At 41.9% G+C, this 22,695-nt stretch overlaps 1 protein-coding gene across 12 annotated transcripts in view; it reads right to left on the bottom strand.

The window, feature by feature from the left end:
• tmem39b (transmembrane protein 39B) overlaps positions 1–22,695 on the bottom strand; it is a 137,339-nt gene that overhangs the window by 74,443 nt on the left and 40,201 nt on the right. For all 12 annotated transcript variants that reach the window (XR_015752107.1, XR_015752106.1, XR_015752108.1 and 9 more), the window contains exons 5-6: positions 13,295–13,631; positions 7,251–7,438 (exon numbers count right to left, since the gene is read on the bottom strand). Coding sequence is in view for 9 of the 12 variants with exons in the window: in XM_087976641.1 (XP_087832767.1) it covers positions 7,251–7,438; positions 13,295–13,631 (525 nt within the window). In the remaining 3 variants the exon portion in view is untranslated. The remainder of the gene's footprint in view (positions 1–7,250; positions 7,439–13,294; positions 13,632–22,695) is intronic.

Genomic DNA, 22,695 nt, shown 5'->3' with positions numbered 1-22,695 from the left:
GCCGTGGTTTAATAAGGAATTGGAATCCCTTGTTAAATGGAAGAGGGCGGCCTATCTCAAGATGAGACGTGAAGGTTCAATTGGGGCGATTGAGAGTTATAGGGTAGCCAGGAAGGACCTGAAGAGAGAGCTAAAAGCAGCAAGGAGGGGACATGAAAGGTCCTTAGTAGATAGGATTAGGGAAAACCCTAAGGCTTTCTATAGGTATGTTAGGAATAAAAGAATGACTAGGGTAGGAATAGGTCCAGTCAAGGATAGTAGGGGGAAGTTGCGTGTGGAGGCGGAAGAGATTGGGGAGACACTGAATGAATACTTTTCTTCAGTATTCACTCAGGAACAGGGCATTGTTGTCGATGAGAATACTGAGGCACAAATAAGTAGAATGGATGGCTTTGAGGTATGTAGAGAAGAGGTGTTGGAAATCCTGGAAAAGGTGAAAATAGATAAGTCCCCTGGGCCTGATGGCATTTATCCTAGGATTCTCTGGGAAGCAAGGGAGGAGATTGCAGAGCCATTGGCCTTGATTTTTATGTCCTCTTTGTCTACAGGAGTAGTCCCAGAAGACTGGAGGATAGCAAATGTGGTTCCCTTGTTCAAAAAGGGGAGTAGGGATAGCCCTAGTAACTATAGGCCGGTGAGTCTCACTTCTGTTGTGGGCAAAGTCTTAGAGAGAATTGTAAGGGATAGGATTTATGCACATCTAGATAGGAATAATGTGATCAAGGATAGTCAGCATGGTTTTGTGAAGGGCAAGTCGTGCCTCACAAACCTTATTGAATTCTTTGAAAAGGTGACGAAGGAGGTTGATGAGGGGAAAGCGGTAGATGTGGTATATATGGATTTTAGTAAGGCGTTTGATAAGGTTCCCCATGGTAGGCTACTGCAGAAAATACGGAGATATGGCATTGAGGGTGAGTTGGAGGTTTGGATTAGGAATTGGCTGGATGGAAGAAGACAGAGGGTAGTAGTTGATGGCAAAGTTTCTTCATGGAGTGCCGTCACTAGCGGTGTTCTGCAAGGATCTGTTTTGGGACCATTGCTGTTTGTCATTTTTATAAATGACCTGGAAGAGGGGTTAGAAGGTTGGGTGAGCAAGTTTGCGGATGATACGAAAGTCGGAGGAGTTGTTGACAGTGAGGAAGCATGTGGCAGGTTACAGCAGGATATAGAGAAGCTGCAGAGCTGGGCAGAAAGGTGGCAGATGGAATTCAATGTAGCTAAGTGCGAGGTGATTCACTTTGGGAAGAATAACAAAAAGATGGGGTACTGGGCTAATGGTCGGATACTTGGTAGTGTGGATGAGCAGAGGGATCTTGGTGTCCATGTACACAGATCTCTGAAAGTTGCCACCCAGGTAAATAGTGCGGTGAGGAAGGCATATGGCGTACTGGCTTTTATTGGTAGAGGAATTGAGTTCCGGAGTCCTGAGGTCATGATGCAGTTGTATAAGACTCTGGTACGGCCGCATCTGGAATATTGTGTGCAGTTTTGGTCGCCATACTATAGGAAGTATGTGGAGGCATTGGAACGGGTGCAGAGGAGGTTTACTAGGATGTTGCCTGGTATGGAAGGAAAATCGTATGAGGAAAGACTGAGGCACTTGGGGCTGTTTTCACTAGAGAAAAGAAGGTTTAGGGGTGACTTGATTGAGGTGTACAAGATGATTAGGGGGTTAGATAGGGTCGACAGTATGAACCTTTTCCCGCGTATTGAGTCGGGTATTACAAGGGGGCATAGCTTTAAATTAAGGGGGGGTAGATATAGGACTGATGTTAGGGGTAGGTTCTTCACTCAGCGAGTCGTTAGTTCATGGAATGCCCTGCCAGTAACAGTGGTGGACTCTCCCTCTTTATGGGCATTTAAGAGGGCATTGGATAGGTATATGGAGGATAGTGGGTTAGTGTAGTTTAGGTGGGCTTGGATCGGCGCAACATCGAGGGCCCAAGGGCCTGTACTGCGCTGTATTCTTCTATGTTCTATGTTCTATAGATGAGGGAGTCGAAGGGTGGGTCAGTAAATTTGCGGATGATACGAAGATAGGTGGAGTTGTGGACAGTGAGGAGGGCAGTTGTCGGCTGCAGAGGGACTTAGATATGATGCAGAGCTGGGCTGAGGAGTGGCAGATGGAGTTCAACCCTGCCAAGTGTGAGGTTGTCCATTTTGGAAGAACAAATAAGAATGCGGAATACAGGGTTAATGGTAGGGTTCTTAGTCAGGTGGAGGAACAGAGGGATCTTGGGGTCTATGTACATAGATCTTTGAAGGTTGCCACTCAGGTGGATAGAGTTTGTAAGAAGGCCTATGGAGTATTATCGTTCATTAGCAGAGGGATTGAATTCAAGAGTCGTGAAGTGATGTTGCAGCTGTACAGGACTTTGGTTAGGCCACAGTTGGAGTACTGTGTGCAGTTCTGGTCGCCTCACTTTAGGAAAGATGTGGAAGCTTTGGAGAGGGTGCAGAGAAGATTTACCAGGATGTTGCCTGGAATGGAGAGGAAGTCGTACGAGGATAGGTTGAGAGTTCTCGGCCTTTTCTCGTTGGAACGGCGAAGGATGAGGGGTGACTTGATAGAGGTTTATAAGATGATCAGAGGAATAGATAGAGTAGACAGTCAGAAACTTTTTCCCCGGGTACAACAGAGTGTTACAAGGGGACATAAATTTAAGGTGAAGGGTGGAAGGTATAGGGGAGATGTCAGGGGTGGGTTCTTTACCCAGAGAGTGGTGGGGGCATGGAATGCGCTGCCCGTGGGAGTGGTAGAGTCGGAATCATTGGCGACCTTTAAGCGGCATTTGGATAGGTACATGGATGGGTACTTAATCTAGATTAGAAGTTCGGCACAACATCGTGGGCCGAAGGGCCTGTTCTGTGCTGTATTGTTCTATGTTCTATGGATAAATGCTAAGTGATTCATTTTGCACGCTCAAATTTGAATGCTGAATACAAGGTTAGAGACAGGATTCCTGGCAGTGTGGAGGAGCAGGATCTTGGGGCCCATGTACACAGATCCCTCAAAGTTGCCACTGAAGTTGATAGGGCTGTTAAGAAGGCATATGATGTTTCGGCTTTCATTATCAGGGGGATTGAGTTTAAGAGCCATGAAATTTTGCTGCAATTCTATAAACCCTAGTTAGACCACATTTGGGATATTGTGTCCAGTTCTGGTCACCTCATTATAAGAAGGATGTAGATGCTTTAGATAGGTTGCAGAGGAGATTTACCAGGATGCTGCCCGGATTGGAGGGCATGTCTTATGAAGATAGGTTGAGTGAGCTCAGGCTTTTCACATTGGAGAGAAGGAAGAGAGGTGACTTGATAAAGGTGTGCAAGGTAATGACAGGCATAGATAGAGTAGGTGGCCAGAGACTTTGCCCCTGGGCAGAAATGGATGTCACGAGGAATCATAATTTCAAGGTGATTAGAGGAAGGTATAGGTGAGATGTCAGAGGTAGGTTCTTTATGCAGAGAGTGGTGGGTGCATGGAATGTACTGCTAGCGGTGATAATAGAGTCAGAGACATTAGGGACATTTAAGCGATTGCAGGACAAGCACGTGGACTGCAGTAAATCAGGTTTATCTTGGATTAAGATAAATGCTTAGCACAACATGGTGAGCTGAAGAATATGACAGCACAGTATAGGCTCTATGACTCCTGGAATAAAGGACCTGATTTATCAAGAGATTACACCTTAATTCTGGGAGCTGGATGAACTTCGGATCATTCGGGAGGCAGAGACTGTGATAGATAAGAGTTACAGGGAAGTAGTTACTCCAAGGCACGAAGAATGTTGGGTAACAGTTAGAAGGGGGAGAAAACAGTCAGTGCAGGGATCCCTGTGGTCGTTCCCCTGAGAAAAAAGTATACTGTTTTGGATACTGTTGGGGGGGGGAAACGACTTATCAGGGGCATGCAGTGGGGTGCAGGTCTCTGGCACAGAGTCTGTCCTTGTTGCACAGAAAGGAAGGGGGAAAGGAGGGGAGTGTTACTCATTGGGGACTCAATAGTTAGAGGGTCAGATAGAAGGTTTGCTGGGAATGAAAGAGATCCACGATTGGTTGTTGCCTCCCAGGTGCCAGGGTCTGTGATGTCTCGGATCGTATCTTTGGGGTCGTGAGGGGAGAGGGTAACCAGCCCAAATTCGTGGTCCACATTGGTAGAAAGAGTGATAGGGATGTAAGGCAGGATTTCAGGGAGCTAGGGTAGAAGCTGAAAGCGAGAACAAACGGAGTTGTCATCTCTGGATTGTTACCTGTGCCATGTCATAGCTAGGTGAAGAACAGGGAGAGATATCAGCTGAACACATGGCTGCAGGGATGGTGCAGGAGGGTGGGTTTCAGGTTTATGGATAATTGAGGCTCATTCTGGGGAAGGTGGGACCTCTACAAACAGGATGGTCTTCACTTGAAGTACAGGGGAACTAATATCCTGGTGTGAAATTTGCTAGTGTTATTCGGGTGGGTTTAAATGAGCTCAGCTGGGGGATAGGAACCTGTGTTGTAGTTCCAGTGCACAGGAAGATGAGAATAGGGAGGACATGTACAGGATTGCACGGTCACAGGAATATCTGGAATAAGGTAGATGAGCTTGCAGCATGGATAGGTACCTAGGAATTTGATGTTGTGGCCATTTCAGAGACATGGATAGAGCAAGGTCAGGAATGGATATTGCAGGTTCCAGGGTTGAGATCTTTCATTAAGATCAGGTAAGGTGGTAAAAGAGGGGAGGTGTGGCTTTGTTAGTCAAGGACAGTATAACAGTGGCAGGAAGACCTTTTGACGAAGACTTATCTACTGAGGTGATATGGGCTGAGGTTAGAAACAGGAGAGGAGAGGTCACACAGCTGGGAGTTTTATAGGCCTCCGCAAAGTTCCAGGGATGTGGAGGAGAGGATTGGCAAATCGATTCTGGGCAGGAATGAAAGGAACAGGATGGTCATTATGGGAGATTTTTGTACAGTTGCAGCATGACATCACGACTCCAAAACTCAACCTCTCTACCAATAAAACCCAACACAGTGTATGACTTCCTAACAGCACTTTCAACCTGGATAGCAACTTTCAGGGATCTATGTTAATGGACACCAAGATCCCTCTGCACATCCACACTACCAACAATCTTTCCATTGACCCAGTATTCTGCCTTCCTGTTATTCGTCCCAAAGTGAATCACCTCACATTTATCTGCATTGAATTCCATTTGCCATCTCTCAGCCCAATTCTGCAGTTTATCCAAGTCTCCCTGCAACCTGCAACATTCTTCCACACTGTCCACCACTCCACCGACTTTAGTATCATCTGCAAACTTACTAACCCATCCATTTAATCCTGCGTCCAAGTCATTTATAAAAATGACAAACGGCAGCGGTCCCAAAGCAGATCCTTGTGGCACACCACTAGTAACTGGACTCCAGGCTGAATATTTTCCATCAACTATCACTTGTTGCCTTTTTACAGAAAGTCAGTTCCTAATCCAAACTGCCAAATCACCTTCAATCCCATGCTTCTGCATTTTCTCCAACTGCCTACCATGTGGAACCTTATCAAAGGCTTTACCGAAGTCCATGTACACCACGTCAACTGCCCTACCCTCATCCACATGCTTGGTCACCTTCTCAAAAAACGGAGGTTTATGAGACACGACCTGCCTTTGATGAATCCATGTTGACTATTTCCAATCAAATTGTTGCTTGCTAAATGATTATAAATCCTATCTCTTATAATCCTTTCCAAAACTTTTCCTCTAACAGACATAAGGCTCACTGGTCTATAATTACCTGGGTCATCTCTACTGCCCTTCTTGAACAATAGCACAACATTTGCAATCCTCCATGCCTTTGGTACTAAACCTGTAGACAATGACGACTCAATATCAAGGCCAAAGGCTTGGCCATCTCCTCCCCAGCTTCCCAGAGAATTATGGAAAAATCCCATCTGGCCCAGGGGACTTGTCTACTTTGCAAATTAAGGAGTGATAGATTTAAGACAGATGTCAGAGGCAGGTTCTTTACTCAGAGAGTGGTAAGGGTGTGGAATGCCCTGCCTGCCAATGTAGTTAAATCAGCCACATTAGGGGCATTTAAACAGTCCTTGGATAAGCACATGGATGATGATGAGATAGTGAAGGGTGATTGGCTTAATTAGTTCACAGGTCGGTGCAACATTGAGGGCTGAAGGGCCTGTTCTGAGCTGTATTGTTAGAGTTTAGAAGAGTGAGGGGTGATCTTATTGAAACATACAAAATTCTCACTTTTATAGGGTGGCTGTTGAGAAGATGTTTCCACTACTGGGTGAATCTCAAACGTAGTTATAGAATGAGGGGGCACTCATTTAAAACTGAGATACAAAGGAATTTCTTCATTCAGAATGGTGATTGTCGAGAATCGCCTAACGCAGGGAATTGGCGAAAGTGAGGACTGCAGATGCTGGAGATTAGAGTTGAGAGTGTGGTGCTGGAAAAGCACAGCAGGTCAGGCAGCATCTGAGAAGCAGAAGAGTTGATGTTTCGGGCAAAAGTCCTACTCGCCTGCTCCTCGGATGCTGTCTGACCTGCTCTGCTAACCCAAAGAGTTGTGGAGGTTAGATCACAAGTATTTTAAGAGGGAGTAGATCCTATTTCTTGTGCATGCTCTGTTGACGTTTTGTATTTTGTTTTATTCATTTTTAGTTATTATATATATTAATTTATTTGAGAAAAGGAAATCTGTTATTATCTTGCAGGGTCTGACAGGAATGCCAGAGATGAAATGGAACTAAGGATGGTTACAGGTTAATTGGTGACAATTGGGTGTATGGATAGGGGCATTAAACAATCAGTATGTTTGAGTCTTGAGATGAGAGAGCTGAACTGAAGTACAACAAAAAATGACTGTAACTGACATTTTAACATCAAAATGACGTCAAAATCCTTCTAGTCTTCTTGAAACATGCCTTTCTTTCTACTTCTATTTCATACACTAGATTACAAAAATGTACATATTAAAAAGTAATAATTTACTTTATCTTTTCCCATCAAAATGAATTTTCATATTGACCTTGGAAAACTCCCTTGGTCATCATGATAAATAAGGTGAAGACTTGAGTCCAGAGCCATAAGAATTATACAATGACAATTTGTTCACCTGATCAAAGAATTTGTAGCATTTAATACAAAAATGTATGCCATGACTAATGTTCCTTCAAAGAAATCTCCTAATACTGAAAAGGAAAAACAATCAAGATATAAAGTGCAGATATTTTAAAATGCTACTTACGGATGCTGAAGTACATTAGAACAGAGTGCAGGATCTACTTTTTGCCAGCTACCCAAATGTGCTGCTGCCTTATGTAGCAGGTCACAATAACATGGTGGTAATAGATGCCTCGTTAATAGTACACAAGTACTGACCCAAACTAAGATAAAAAGTTCACATGACCACCTCTTATCGTAATATTGTGTACTCTGTTAAAAGACACAAAAATCCATAAGTTATAGAAGAAACAAGAAAGCACTTAAAAGAGATACTTCTGACTTTAGAAAAATACTGTACTGGGTGATATATGATTTTTTTGAATGAGGAATAAAGCTGGACTTCAGAAGCATTTGTATAATTAAGGCCATAACCCAGAAATTGATTTAAAGAGAGACTATATTAAGGAAAAAAAAAGGTGTTCAGTCTCTGAAACACAGGCAATGTGGCTGACAGGATGCAGGCAACTCTGTCTTCATGCATCTCAGGTGTGGATCAGTTCGCACTCACACCCTTGAGTCATAAAACTCTGGGATCAAATACCAGGGCTTGAACACAGAAATCAAGACTGATTTCTAGCGCTACACTGTTGAAGGTGCATCTCTTGGATGAGCTGTTGAACTGCAGCCCATCTGTCTCTTCTGGTGAATTAAAAGGTCCCATGGCACTTGTTATGATTCTCATTAAAAAAATGATAAATTAAAAGAATTTGAAGCTTACCAAATAACCCAACGGAAAAAAATTTGAATGACAGGTTTCATTTTTTAAACTAACTCTCACTTTAACAATCAAATCAAAATCAAATTGAATTATGCATTAATTAATAGGCAAACTGTAAACCACAAATTACACTATGGCTGATACAAAGGTAAATCTCTTTAATACATATGCCATAAGATATAGGAGTCTCTTTAATACATATGCCATAAGATATAGGAGCAGAAGGAGCTAGATGTCTTTTCCATTTTACTGATTAAAAATTCTTTACCACGGAAGGCTGCAGCAGCTGGGTCTTGAAGTATATTCAGAGTTGGGATAGCCATATTTTTAATTGGCAAGGGAATCAAGGCTTATGGGGAAAAGCCAGGAAAATGGCATTGACCATATGGAAAATAAAGAACATGAAAGCATGGAAAGAGATAAAGCATGAAGACCACTGGCAATCTGTGGTCTGTGGAAGGCAGGATGGGATAAGAATAGTGGAATGCTCTTACACCAATTAGCAGAGTAAGGTTAAGGCTGAAAGGTCAGTATGGTGAGATGAGATAACACAAGTAATAAAGCAAGTTTCTCTGTTAAGTATCATTGTGACAAGATTGGGGCAATAACTATTTGGGACACAACATTAAAATATCTAATTAATAGTTTAGTAGAGTCAGCTTGAGACAGGAGACTATTGTAATAGATGGAATAGCTAAACATCTATCATGACAGGTTAGTCTGGAATGGAAGATCACTGTAGCAGAGTTAGCAATAAATATCTAACCATGACATCAGAATTACATTAAGTAGAATGTACAACTAAAGAGATAATGGGAACTAACATCACTGGTTTATTGTGTAGCTAGAGTGAGGTACTTTGATTAGTATAGTTGGACATGCTGATAAGCTAACAGAAACATGATAAAAAAGTTTTAAAAATCCACGAACCCCGAGGTTCATGGGCATTCGAGAATCTGCTTTCTCAGTGTCACGGCTTTTTGTTTGCAAATAAAAGACCTACTTCTTGAAGAACTCTCTGCGTCCCCTGGTGATTCTCTATATTTTCTCCACAACAACCACTAACAGATCAACCATGATGTCAGTGAATACTGGTGTAGACTCAACAGATCAGATGGCCGACTTCTGCCCCTACATCTTATGGTCTTATGGATTATTTCTGGCAGTGGGAGAGGTCTATCATATTTCATTGGATAACTACTATCTGCTTCAAACTGCGTAGTTCTCCATTAAATAACTGTGTCCTGCGATGACGTGCTTGTTCAATGGGTGCTTGGAATTTATAATCATTTCTCGATAGGTGAGTCACTAATATTTGTGTCAGGCAAGACAAACTTAACAATTAAGATATCAGTTTTGTTTGTAAGCTTGACCACGCCTCTGGGCTTTGTAGTTCACCTTCTGCAGATTATTGATGCATGAAAGACAGCTGAGAGTGACAAAGACCGTATAAGGCTCAATGTGGCCATTGCTGTGCTACAGGGAAAAAAATTCTAGATGTGCTCAAAGTAGATCCCTTAAGAAGAAACACCACAATTTCTTCTGGCAGGATAATGTCTAAGAGGTATTACATTAACATGGAACAGCTTTGGCAGCCAAAATCTCCATTCATAATGATTGAATCCTTCCCAGGATGCTTAGATAGACTTCTTACTGCTTGCTTGTCAACAAGCATTGGTGAAGTTCACAGTTGAAACTTTATTGCTGGAACAGCACAGCAGGTCAGGCAGCATCCAGGGAACAGGAGATTCGACGTTTCGGGCACAGGCCCTTCTTCAGCATCTGCAGACCTCACTTTCTCCTTGGTGAAGTTCACCCCAAACGTCAAGGATCAATTCTATGAGGCACCTGATACTGCCTTCGGCAAAATTTACAGGGCTGAGGGACTACCTTCTTGTGCATTTCAGAACAAAGGTAAGTAATGAGTACACATCTTGACCTCACATAGAGCACCAGGGAGTTGGCAAGGTGAACAAAATGAGAAGAGGTCGCTGAACATGTGCTGTTATCATGAACTGTGTGAGATAAATTACTCACTGGAGGAGGTGGGTCCATAACCATTGCCATCCTAATTGACAGACAGCCAAGCACCTTAGTGCAAAAAATAAGACTGAAGCATTTGCAACAATCTTCAGCTACAAGTGCTGAGTAGATTATCCATTTCTGCATTGTCCAGAGGTCACCAGCATCACACATACCAGTGTTCAGCCAAGCTGGTTAATTCCACATGACATTAACTAACCGTTGGAGATACTGGATGCTGTAAAAGCTATGGGCCCTGGCACCACTCCAGAATGTGTCTCAGCTATTCGAGTACAACTCCAGTATTGGCATCTATCTGACATTGTGGAAAACCACCCACACATAAAGCAGGACAAATCTAATCTGGCCAATTACCACTTTATCAGTCTATTCTCAATCATCAGTAAAGTGACAGAAGTTATCAACAGAGGTATTAAGGAGCACTGGTTAAGCATCAAACTGCTCAGTGACAATCAAGTTGGGTTCCACCAGGGTGATCCAGCTTCTAACCTCATTACAGCCTTAGTTCATACATGGACAAAAGAGCTAAATTCCAAAGGTGAGGTGAGAGTGACTGCACTTGACATCAATGCCAAATCAGACCAAGTGTGTTATCGAAAAGGTCAAGCAAAACTAGAGTCAATGAGAATCTGGGAAATCTCTGCTGGTTGGAGACACACCTTGGACAGAGGAAGATGGTTGTGATTGATGAAGGTGAGTCAATTCAGCTCCAGGACATCTCTGCAGGATTTTGTTACTAACTAAAGGTAGTGTAGTAAGCGAAACCACCTTCAGCTGCTTCATCAGCTTTTTGCTTTTTTCGTCAGGTGAAAAGTGGGGATATGCGCTGATGACTGCAGTGTTCAGAATTATTCATGACTCCTCTGATACTGAAGTAGCCAGTATCAAATGCAGCAAAACCTGGACAATATTCCAGTTTGGGCTAACAAATGGCAAGTGATGCTTGCACCACACAGATTTTCCTTTGTCTAGTTTCTGTTTTGATTTCTACTTTGCAGTTTGTGTTAGCTTGCTTTACTGTATACAAAACCAACCTTAAGTTCCTGCCTTTTCCACTGTACATTCTCAGAATCTCACTTTTGGATTTCGACTTTTAGGTAGACAATGGCTGTATACTACTCTTTTGATTACTTCCCCTTTTTTAGCACAACTAAACCCTAAATTACCATGGCTATTTCACCTTTCTTCCTCTATTCTTTATCTCTCCCTCTTAAAAGTCATAGAGATCTGCACTCAGAAAATGCCCTTTGGCCCATTGAGTCTGCAGTGATCAAAAACAACCTCAAACTATTCCAATCCTGTTTTCCCGCACTTGGCCCAAAACTTTCAATGTGTTGACATTGCAAGCGCACATCTGAATGCTTCTTAAGTGTTATGAGAGTTTATGCCTCTACCATTCTTACAAGTTGTGAGTTCCAGATTCCCATCAACCTCTGGGTGAAAGTGATTTTTCCTCACCTCTTCTCTAAACCTTCTGCCTCCTATCTTAAATATATGCCCCCAGTCATTGATCCCTCCATCAAAGGGGAAAATTTCTCCCTATATGCCCTATCCATGCCCCTCATAATTTTATACATCTCATTTATGTCCCCTCTCAATCTCCTGTGCTTCAAGTAAAATAACCCCAGTTTATCCAATCTCTCTTCATAAATAAAACTCTCCAGCCGAGGCAACATCCTGGTAAGTCTCCTCTGCACTGTCTCCAGTGTTACCACTTCACTCCTATAATGTGGATTCCAGTATTGCACACAATACCTAACCAATGTTTTATACAGTTCCAGCATAAATTCACTGCTCTTAAACTCTTTTGCCCCAACTAACCATCTTGCCCACCTGTCCTGATAACTTGAGGTGAGTATACATGCACATCAGGTCCCTTTGATCCTTAGTGCCTCCCAAGATCCTATTGCTCATCATGTATTCCCTTACCTTGTTTGTTATGCCCAAGTGCATCACCTTACATTTATCTGGATTAAATTCCATTTGCCACTGATCAGCCCATCTGTATCCTCTTGCCATCTAAGGCTATCCCCTCCTATTTATCATCCTACCAATATTTGTATTGTAAATGAACTTACTGATCAACCTTCTTACATTCAAGTCTGAACCATTTATGTAAACTACAAATAGCAAGGACCCCAACACTGAACCTTGTGGAACCTAACACCCCTGAACCTTCAATCATCTGCTTCCTGCCAATCAGGCAGTTATGAACTAAATTGCCAAATGCCCTTGGTTCCTATGGGTTCTTATCTTTGCTATCAGTATCCCATACAGGTCCATATCAAAAGCCTTGTTCATCAAAAGCTTGCCCTCATCCACACACCTGGTCACCTCTTCAAAAATTCAATGAAGTTGGTCAGACATGACCTCCCCTGAACAAACCTTTGCTAACTGTTCTTGATTAATTCCTGCCTTTTCAAACAGAGTAATTCCGTCTCTCGGAATTGCTTGCACTAAGGTTAGACTGTGGTTATGGTTTCCTGGTTTACCCTTTGCTACTTTCTTGAATAACTGAACCACATTAGCTGTCCTCCAGCACCTCTCATGTGACCAGCGAGGAACTGAACATTTTTGCAGGTGTGTTCCTGCTTTTGCCCCTTTTGTCTTGCTCAATAACCTGGGGCACATTTCATCCAGCCCTGGGGATTTATCTACTTTCAAGCCTTCCTTTGTCCTTCCCTCATTATCCTTTTACTTTTAATATACCTGCAAAACATTTTAGGATTTTCCTTTATTTTACTTGCCAGTATGCTTTCGTATCCTGTTTTAGTTCTCCTAATTACTCTTGTTTTCTCTAGCGTTTGCGCCTTTTTGGGCTCTGAAAACTCTGCCCAATGCATGACAAGTGCATGTTGACTGGACTGCCTACAGATAAGCAGTCTCAAAGGATGTAGCAAAAGCAGAGGACAAAGGAACGTCAGATAGCAGAGACGAAAGCCAATCAGAAGAAAAACACATTTTTATGACATTGGGCCAGCTGCAGAAGGGACTGCCACTCATAAGTCAGCTTTTACGGCTACAACAGACAATGTTTATTCCATAAGTGACATATACCCTGGGTACAATCCATTCTTTCCCTCCTGAGAGGGGTGGATGCCATCAACGACCTCAGAAAATGAAAACCACATTCAAAGTTAAAGATCTAAAGACTTTGTGCTGCTCATTTTGAATTTCTTGTTAATTTTCAGCAAAATGGTGGAAAAATTGTTCGCAAATAATGCAAATAAAGCTATATATCTGCAATAACAGCCTGATGAATAGCTTAAGATATTACGCCTTTGCATTTTATATTTATTACTTACCTTTATAAACCAAACAGGAACAAAGGCTATGTAATACGCACTCAGCATCGCATTGACCAGAACTTCTTTCATGCGCCAGTTGAAATCTAATTTCAAATGTTCAACTTCATTTCTGATCAAGTCTGGAGACAAGCAGCATGCATGAGTTGGCATGGTGTTTATGCTGTACATTTGATTAGTATGATGCTTCCATGTTTCCTTTAAAACTGTTAAGCAATCTTTCCTTCTTCCAACTGCTGTTTCTGTCTCATTGGGACCTATATTAGCCACAGATGGCGGCAAGTTTGATTTCTTCAGATCATTATTCAATCGAAACAAAGGTATGTACATTCCAAATCTACAGAAATAGAAAATCAAGTGTGCTATCATTTCTTTTGTAATTTAAGCATAACATTTATTAACAGCATTTTTTCATCAGGTTATAATGAAGAAAATAAGTTTATGGCAGAGACCAGATTATGACATACAAGTGAACGAGAGAATTATGCAATAAGGGCATGTCATTGAGTACAGCCAAGATCAAAGAGAGATCAGGGACAATCAGGTAAGGTTGGAAAACTGGATGAAGCTAAATAAAGGAGATGGTGCTGATAAGGGTAAAGCTGGATAGGGAGGAGCTCTCTATCAGAAGGCTTTGAGGTAATAGGGAATATCACAAAACATTAAAAAAGAGTATTTGTAAATGCTATCATTATACTAAATAGGCAATGTGAAAATATCGCTATTAAAACTCTGGGTACTAAAATAGTGACAGAGAACTGGATAAATTTTTGAGAAAATCTGATAATCACCAGCATTTCAAGAGCAAATATATTCAAATTACATTTTTAGCAGTAGACGTTGTTGACACAGACTTTAGTAAAGCCTTTGACAAGGTTCCTTATGGTAGACTAATTAGTAAAAAGTTAGATCATATGGGATTCAGGAAGAGCTTGCTAACTGGATACAAAATTGGTTTGACGGTGCAAGACAGGTGGTAGTGGTTGAGGGTTGTTTTTCGGACTTGAGGCCTATGACCAGGAGTGTTCCACAGGGAAGTAGAGAGTCCACTTTTGTTTGTAATTTATATACACAATTAGGAGGCATGGTTAGTAAGCTTGTGGATAACACCAAAATTGGTATAGTCCACATTGAAGAAAGTTACTTAAGATTACAAACGGAGCAAGACCAACTGCGCCAATAGGCTGAGGAGTGACAGGTGGAGTCTAAAATGTATAAATGCAAGATAATGCATTTCGGTAAAACAAACAAGAGCAGGACTTATACAGTTAATGGTAGGGCTCCTGCCCGAAACGTCGATTTTCCTGCTCCTCGGATGCTGCCTGACCTGCTATGTTTTTCTAGCACCACTCTAATCTTGACTCTGATCTCCAGCATTTGCAGTCCTCACTTTCGCACTGGGTAACATGGTCGAACAGAGAGACCTATGGGTTCAGGTACATGTTTTTTTGAAATCTGCATCACAGGTAGACAGGATAGTGCAAAGTGACTTGGAAGTCCTAATCCAGGTTTCTTGTAAGGTAAACTTGCAGGTTGAGTCGGAGTTTAATTCAGATAAATGCGAGGTGCTGCATTTTGGGAAAGCAAATCTTAGCAGGACTTATACACTTAATGGTAAGGTCCTAGGGAGTGTTGCTGAACAAAGAGACCATGGAGTGCAGGTTCATAGCTCCTTGAAAGTGGAGTCGCAGGTAGATAGGATAGTGTAGAAGACGTTTGGTATGCTTTCCTTTATTGGTCAGAGTATTGAGTACAGGAGTTGGGAGGAGAAAGTGAGGACTGCAGATGCTGGAGATCAGAGCTGAAAATGTGTTGCTGGAAAAGCACAGCAGGTCAGGTAGCATCCAAGGAACAGGAGAATCGACGTTTCGGGCATAAGCCCTTCTTTAGGATTCCTGAAGAAGGGCTTATGCCCGAAACGTCGATTCTCCTGTTCCTTGGATGCTGCCTGACCTGCTGCGCTTTTCCAGCAACACATTTTCAGCTACAGGAGTTGGGAGGTCATGTTGCGGCTGTACAGGACATTGGTTAGGCCACTGTTGGAATATTGTGTGCAATTCTGGTCTCCTTCCTATCAGAAAGATGTTGTGAAACTTGAAAGGGTTCAGAGGAGATTTACAAGGATGTTGCCAGGGTTGGAGAATCTGAGCTACAGGGAGAGGCTGAACAGGCTGGGGCTGTTTTCCCTGGAGCGTCGGAAGCTGAGGGGTGACCTTATAGAGGTTTACAAAATTATGAGGGGCATGGATAGGATAAATAGGCAAAGTCTTTTCCCTGGGGTCGGGGAGTCCAGAATTAGAGGGCATAGGTTTAGGGTGAGAGGGGAAAGATATAAAAGAGACCTAAGGGGCAACATTTTCACACAGAAGGTGGTACGTGTATGGAATGAGCTGCCAGAGGATGTGGTGGAGGCAACATTTAAGAGGCATTTGGATGAGTATATGAATAGGAAGGGTTTGGAGGGATATGGGCCGGTGCTGGCAGACGGGACTAGATTGGGTTGGGATATCTGGTCGGCATGGACGGGTTGGACAGAAGGGTCTGTTTCCATGCTGCACATCTCTATGACTCTATGAGTCAGTAATTAGGAAGGCAAATACAATGTCGTCATTCAGCTTGAGAATATAAAAGCAGGGATGTACTTCTGAGGTTACATAAGGCTCTGGTCAGACTACATTTAGAGTACTGTGAGCAATGTTGGGCCCCATATCTCTGGAAGGATGCATCTCCCAGAAATGAAAGGCTTAACATATGAAGAACTTTTAAGGACTCTGGGACTATACTTGATGAAGTTTAGAAAAATGAGGAGGAATCTGATTGAAACTTACAGAATACTGAACTGCCTGGACAAAGCGGATGTTGGGAAGTTGTTTCCACTGGCAGGAGAAACGAGGACTCAAGAGACACTGCCTTAGAGTAAAGTGAAGACCTTTTAGAACAGAGAGGAGGAGAAACTTCTTTACCCAGGCAGCGGTGAATCTGTGGAATTTATTGCCACAGAAGGCTGTGGAGGCCAGGTCATTGAGTACATTTAAAACAGAGACAGATAAGTTCTTGATTGCCAAGAGGATCAAAGGTTACGGGGAGAAAGTGAGAAAATGGGGTTGAAAAGCCTGTCAGCCATGACTGAATGGCAGAGCAGATTTGATAGGCCAAATGGCCTAATTTCTGCTCCTATGTCTTATGGTCTTATTAAGAAGTCGTTTAGCACACTTGCCTTCATTGCTCAGATCATCTAGTATAACGGATGGACAGGTTATTGGTGAGGCCATTTTTGGAGTAGCATGTATAATTCTGGTCACCCTGCTATAGGAAGGATATTACTAAATTGGAGAGGGTTCAGAGATTTAACAGGGTGTTGCCAGGACTGAAGGGTTTGAGTTATAAGGATAGGCTGGGACTTTTTCACTCGCGAGTCGGAGATGGAGGTGATCTTATAGAGGTTTATAAAATCATCAGGGCAAAGATAAGGTGAATAGCAAATCTCTCTTCCTTGGAGGGTGAGTTCAAAACTAGAGGAGATATTTTTAAGGTGAGAGGAGAAAGATTTAAAAGGGACCTGAGGGGCATGCAAGTACAGGTACAACATTTAAAAGACATTTGGATAGGTCCATGAATAGGAAGGGCTTACAGCGATAGGGGCTAAACGCAGGCAAGTGGGACTAGTTTATTTTGGGAAACTTAGCCAGCATGGACGAGTTGGACCGAAGAGTTTCTTTCTGTGCTGTATGACACTTTGGCTATAACTTAAGTATGGCGCACAGTTCTGGTGACCACATTATAGAAAGGCTATGACTACACTAGAGGGTGCAAAAGAGTTTGGCCATGATGCTATCTGGCTAGAGGGTCTGAGCTAAGAGCTGAAAAATGTGTTGCTGGAAAAGTGCAGCAGGTCAGGCAGCATCCAAGGAGCAGGAGAATCGACTTACGCCCGAAACATCGATTCTCCTGCTCCTTGGATGCTGCCTGACCTGCTGCGCTTTTCCAGCAACACATTTTTCAGTTCTGATCTCCAGCATCTGCAGTCCTCACTTTCTCCCGGTCTGAGCTAAGAGGGAAGATTGGATAGGTTTCAGGCTATTTTCCTTGGAGCGGTGAAGGTTGTGAAGGAGCCAGTTAGAGGTGTATAACATACTGAAGGGCATAGATAGGTTGGGTAGGAAGGCATGTTTTCCATTATTGGAAGAGTCAGTAACCAAAGGACTTAGATTTAAAGTAAGAAGCTGAAGAGATTCAAGGTGAAATATTTTCACTGAGTGATGGGAGCTTGGAATTCTGCCCAAAATGGTCACTGGGTCAGAAACTCTTGTAATATTTAAGCAGCATTTAGATATTCGCTTGCGTTGCCATAGCCTTCAGGGGTATGGGACTTAAGTTGGAAAATAGGATTAATGTAATTGGTTCTTTGATGACCAGTACAGACATGATGGGCCAAATATCCTCTTATGTTTTAAACATCTATAATTCTAAATTACATTACTTTTAAATTACTACATTCTACTGCTTACATTTCTGAAGTTCCATAAATTTTAACAAGAAATTAATAACGCATCGATTAATTCATCACGTTATTTTGTTTGAAAATGTTCTTTGGCAGTATCTACCTTCAAGGTGTTATATATTTAATAAGTTCATGGTAAACCTGATTGTGGCCTTAACTCCACTTCCCTGTCTACCTCTGATACAGACTCACAGAAACGTTATGGCACAGAAGGAAGGCAACTGGCCATCATTTCTGCAACAGCTATTCAAATAAACATTATTACCTCACGCCAATTTCCTGCTTTTACCGCAAACCTTTGTGCACTATTTCAATCCAACAATCAGTCCTTGCTCTCAAGTACCTCAATTAAGTCTGCTTCCACCATATTTCTAGGTAGTGCATTCCATGCCTTATCCATTTGCCATGTGAAAAGATTTTTTTCACATCATTCTCATTTCTATGAACATCATTTTAAATCTATGCCCTCTCTTATTTGTTTCTTTTATGCACAGGAACAACTTCTCCTTATCTACTCTATCAAGTCCATTCATGATTTTCAAAACCTCAATCACATGCTCGCTCATTCTTCTTCTCTCCAACAAAAGTAATCAGACTTCTTCAATCTATCTTCAGTGAAATTTCTTATTCTGGAAACCATTCTTGTAAATCGCTTCTACACTCTCTCCAACAGGTACACATCCTTCCTATAATATGTCACAACTGTAAACAATATTCCAGCCTGAGGTCTAACAAGTGTCGTGTAAAAATTCAACATCAACCCCTTTCATTTGTACTTTAAAGGTGAGGACACTGTACGCTTTATTAACTGACCTCCCCACCTCTCCTGCGATCCTTAATGATCTGTGCATATACATGCAAACACTCAGGACTCTTCGCTCCTGCAGAATTTTGGAATTGTACCCCCTATTTTATATTGTTTTTCATTATTCTTTCTGAAAAAGTGCATTAACTTTATTGGTCAGTGCAGTGAGCATACATGTTGGGATGTCATGCTGCGAATGTACAGGACATTGGTTAGGCCACCTTTGGAATAGTGTATTCAAGTCTGGTCTCCCTGCTATAGGGAAGATGCTGTTAAACTAGAAAGGGTGCAGGAAAGATTTACAAGGATGTTGCTGGGACCGGAGGGTTTGTGCTAGAGCCGCTGAAAAGTCTGCGGCTATTTTCCTTGGAGTGTCGGAATTTGAGGAGTGACCTTATAGAGGTCTATAAAATCATGACGGGGAATGGAGAGGGTGAACAGCAAAGATTTTTCCCAGGATGGGTGAAGTCCAAAACTAGAGGCGTAGGTTTAAGGTGAGAGGGGAAAGATATAAATGGGACCCGAGAGTCAACTTTTTTCACACAGAGGGTGGTGTGTGTATGGAATAAGCTGCCAGAGGAAGTGATGGAGACATGTACAATTACAGCGTTGAAAAGGCATCTGGATGGTATATGAATAGGAAGGGTTTAGAGGAATGCAGGCTAAATCCTGGCAAGTAGAACTAGATTAATTTAGGATATCTGGTTGGCATGGATGAATTGGACCGAAGGGTCTGTTTTTGTGCTGTACAAATCTATGATTCTAGGACCTCACATTTCTCTGCACTGAACCTCATTTGCCACCTATCGATTTACTTCACCAACGTGTCAATATTCTTTTGTTGTTTGACACTGTACTCCTTACAGTTCATGTCATCTGTAACTTTGAAACTGTCCCCTGTACACAGAGATCCAGATCATTAATAAATATCAGGAAAGGTCGAGGTAACGCTACTTCAAACCTTCCTCCAGCCCAGAAAATATCCATTTACCCATACTTTGCTTCCTATCATGGCCAATTTTCATAGAATCATATAGGACGGAAGATACCTTTCGTCCCATCAAGTCTGCACCGACAAAAACTACAGGTCCTTCTGGTAAAATGTGCATTTCGTCAATGTGAATTGGCTATAACGTGACTGATGAATTGTGGACGGTGTGGATAACACAAACCTTCTAACTCTACGGGTATAGTGATTTTCTATAGCCATCTTCGAAAGCGCGATTTTCTGTAGCTGTTTTCCATAGCGTGCGGTTACAGAGGAACAACTGTCACTTTATATCAGAACATCCTGTACTCTAAACCTACACTCGTCCCAATTTCCAGTACTTAGTCCATAGCCTTGAATGGTATGATATTTCAAGTGCTCATCCAAATGTTTTTTTAAATGTTGTAAGGTTTCAAGTCTCAATTACCCTCCCAGTCATTACATTCCAGGTTCCCACCACATTCTTGGTGAATACACTTTTTCCTCAAATCTGTTATAAACTGCCGACCTTTCACCTTTAAATGATGCCCCTTTTTTATTGATCCTTTAACTATGGGGCATCATTTAATTTTCTATTTACTGTGTCCATGCCCCTCATAATCTTATACACCCCAGTCAAACTTTCTTCAACGTTCTCTGCTCTAAAGAAGACAACCTAAGCTCATTCAGTCTCATAGCTAAACTACTCCACCCCAGGCAATAATCTTGCAGTACTCCTCCTAATGCAATCACAACTTTGTATCTACATTGCTACATTATAGTGTGAGCTATAACTTTCCTCACAAATCTATTGTGTGGCACTGTTTCAAACGCCTTCTGGAAATCCATGCAAACCACATTAACACTATTACCCTTATGGAGCCTGTTAGTTCTTTAAAAACTCCAGCAACATAATTAAACACAATTTCGTCTTTATAAATCTATGCTGACTCTTCCTGAGCAACTCACATTTTTCTGTGAGACTAATAATTATATCTCAAATAATTCCAGGTGAGACTGCACCTGGAGTATTGTGCACAGTCTTGGTCCCCTTATTTGAACAAAGATATAGTGGCATTGGGGACAGTTCAGAGGGGTTTCCACTAGATTGATCCCAGAGATGAAGGGTTTCACATATGAAGAAAGATTGAACAGTTTAGGCCTATACACTCTGCAATTTAGAAGAATAAGGGGAGATCAAATTGAGGCATGCAAGATGATAAAAATTAAAAATCACACAACACCAGATTATAGTCCAACAGGTTTAATTGGAAGCACACTAGCTTTCGGAGCGTTGCTCCTTCATCTGGTGGTAGTGGAAGGCTCAATCCTAACAGAATTTATAGCAAAAATTTACATTGTGATGTAGCTGAAATTATACATTGAAGAATTGATTGTCTGTTAAGCCTTTCATCTGTTAGAATACAGTGATAGTTTCACTTCTTTCATGTGTAAATCACAAAACCTTTTTTTAAAACGTTGCATTCTCAGGTTAGCTGTTAACAATGGTGATAGCTAGACAATATGTTGAAGGTGTTAGCCCCCTGTGTTCTCTGTCTATGCCATGTTGTTTAGATTGATTCTAATCTAAAAAGTGAGATAACGGAGTTTTACATGAATTCATGCAGTTTTTGAGCAAAGTACAAAGTAATCCTGCAAGTACAAATTCACCCCACAAAATGTGTGTGTGCATGTGGGTCTTTGTCTGTCTGTGTGTGCGTGTGTCTGTCTGGGTTGGGGGTTGTGAGTGTGAGAAAATGTGTGTGTGTGTGTGCGTGTAGTGAGTGCAGAGTGTTTTAGGTCTGTGAGGGGGTGCATGTGGGAGTGTGTGTCTGTAAGGGTGTGTGTGTGTGCCTGTATGCACGTCTGTATATATGTGTGTCTGTGTGTAAAGGAGTGCCTCTGTGTGTGTGTGTAGGAGTATCTGTATGTGTGTATTGTGCAATGGTGGTCACCTGTAATGTGACATGAACAGATGATGATAAAAGGTATGGATAAAATAGACATGGAGTGAAAGCTTCCTCTTGTGGGGCATTCTAGGACGAGGGGTCATAGTCTTAGGATAAGGATAGCAAATTTAAAACAAATTTGAGAAGTTCTGCTCTCAAAGGATTGTAAATCTGTGAAATTTGCTACCTCAAAGTGCGATGGTTGCTGGGACAGTGAATAAATTTGAGGAGGAGTTTTTAATTCGATAATAGGTTGAAGAGTTATAGGAAGAAGGCAGGAAAATGGCCGTGAGGAGCATATCAGCCATGATTGAATGGCAGAACAGACTCAATGGGCCGAATGGCCTAATTCTGCCCCTATATCTTATGAACTGTTTCCAGAGACTTCCACCACCAAAGTTAACCTGACTGGTCTGTAATTGGTGGGATTATCCTTACAACCTTTCTTGAACGAGGCTGTATTGTTTTCAATTTTCCAGTCTTCTGGCACCTCACTGAGGCAAGGGAAAGCAGTGCTTCTGCACTTTCTACCTCACTTCCTTCAAAATCCTTTTATGATCTCATCTAGTCTTGGTGCCTTAAGCATCAACAGTATCCAACTCTAGTTCTTTATTAATTTAGAAGCTTTTAGCGACAGTTTCCTCTTCTTTCATTCGTGGCCTGGGTAGCATCCTCTTCTTTTGTCAAGACAGATGCATTTAACATTATTCTCCATGTGTAAATCTTATTTTTGGTCTCTAATCAGCTGTCATCCTCCTTCAACCAATTATTATTTCAAGGACTATAGAAGGCTTTAGAGTTTATCTTTATGTTAGCTGCTAGTCTTCTCTCATAATTCCCCTTTGCTTCTCTTATTTCTTTTCTCACGTCCTCTTTAAACCTTTGGTATTTTTTTTTTGGTTGTCAACTCTATTTTCTGTCTTCCACCAGTCACAAGCATTCTTTTTCTTTTTAATGTTAATTTCTTTCTCCTTTGACACCTAGGAAACACTGGATTTGTTTGTCCTACCTTTCCCACTTGAGGGAATATGCTTCAACTTGAACCATATGCTCTTTTAAGGTAGAGCATTGTTCACTTACTGCTTTTCCCACCAAGCTCTTCTTCCAGTCAATGTCACCTAACCCTCTTCTTGCCCCACTGAAGTCAGTTCACCACCACTTGATTTTTCTCACTCTGGA

This window comes from Chiloscyllium plagiosum, unplaced genomic scaffold, assembly GCF_037043375.1.
Source record: "Chiloscyllium plagiosum isolate Xiang-an unplaced genomic scaffold, Cpla_swu_hap1 HiC_scaffold_30, whole genome shotgun sequence".
NCBI classification, from domain to species: domain Eukaryota; kingdom Metazoa; phylum Chordata; class Chondrichthyes; order Orectolobiformes; family Hemiscylliidae; genus Chiloscyllium; species Chiloscyllium plagiosum.
Note: the sequence above shows the minus strand (reverse complement) of the source record. Positions and strands in the feature narration are given on the sequence as shown.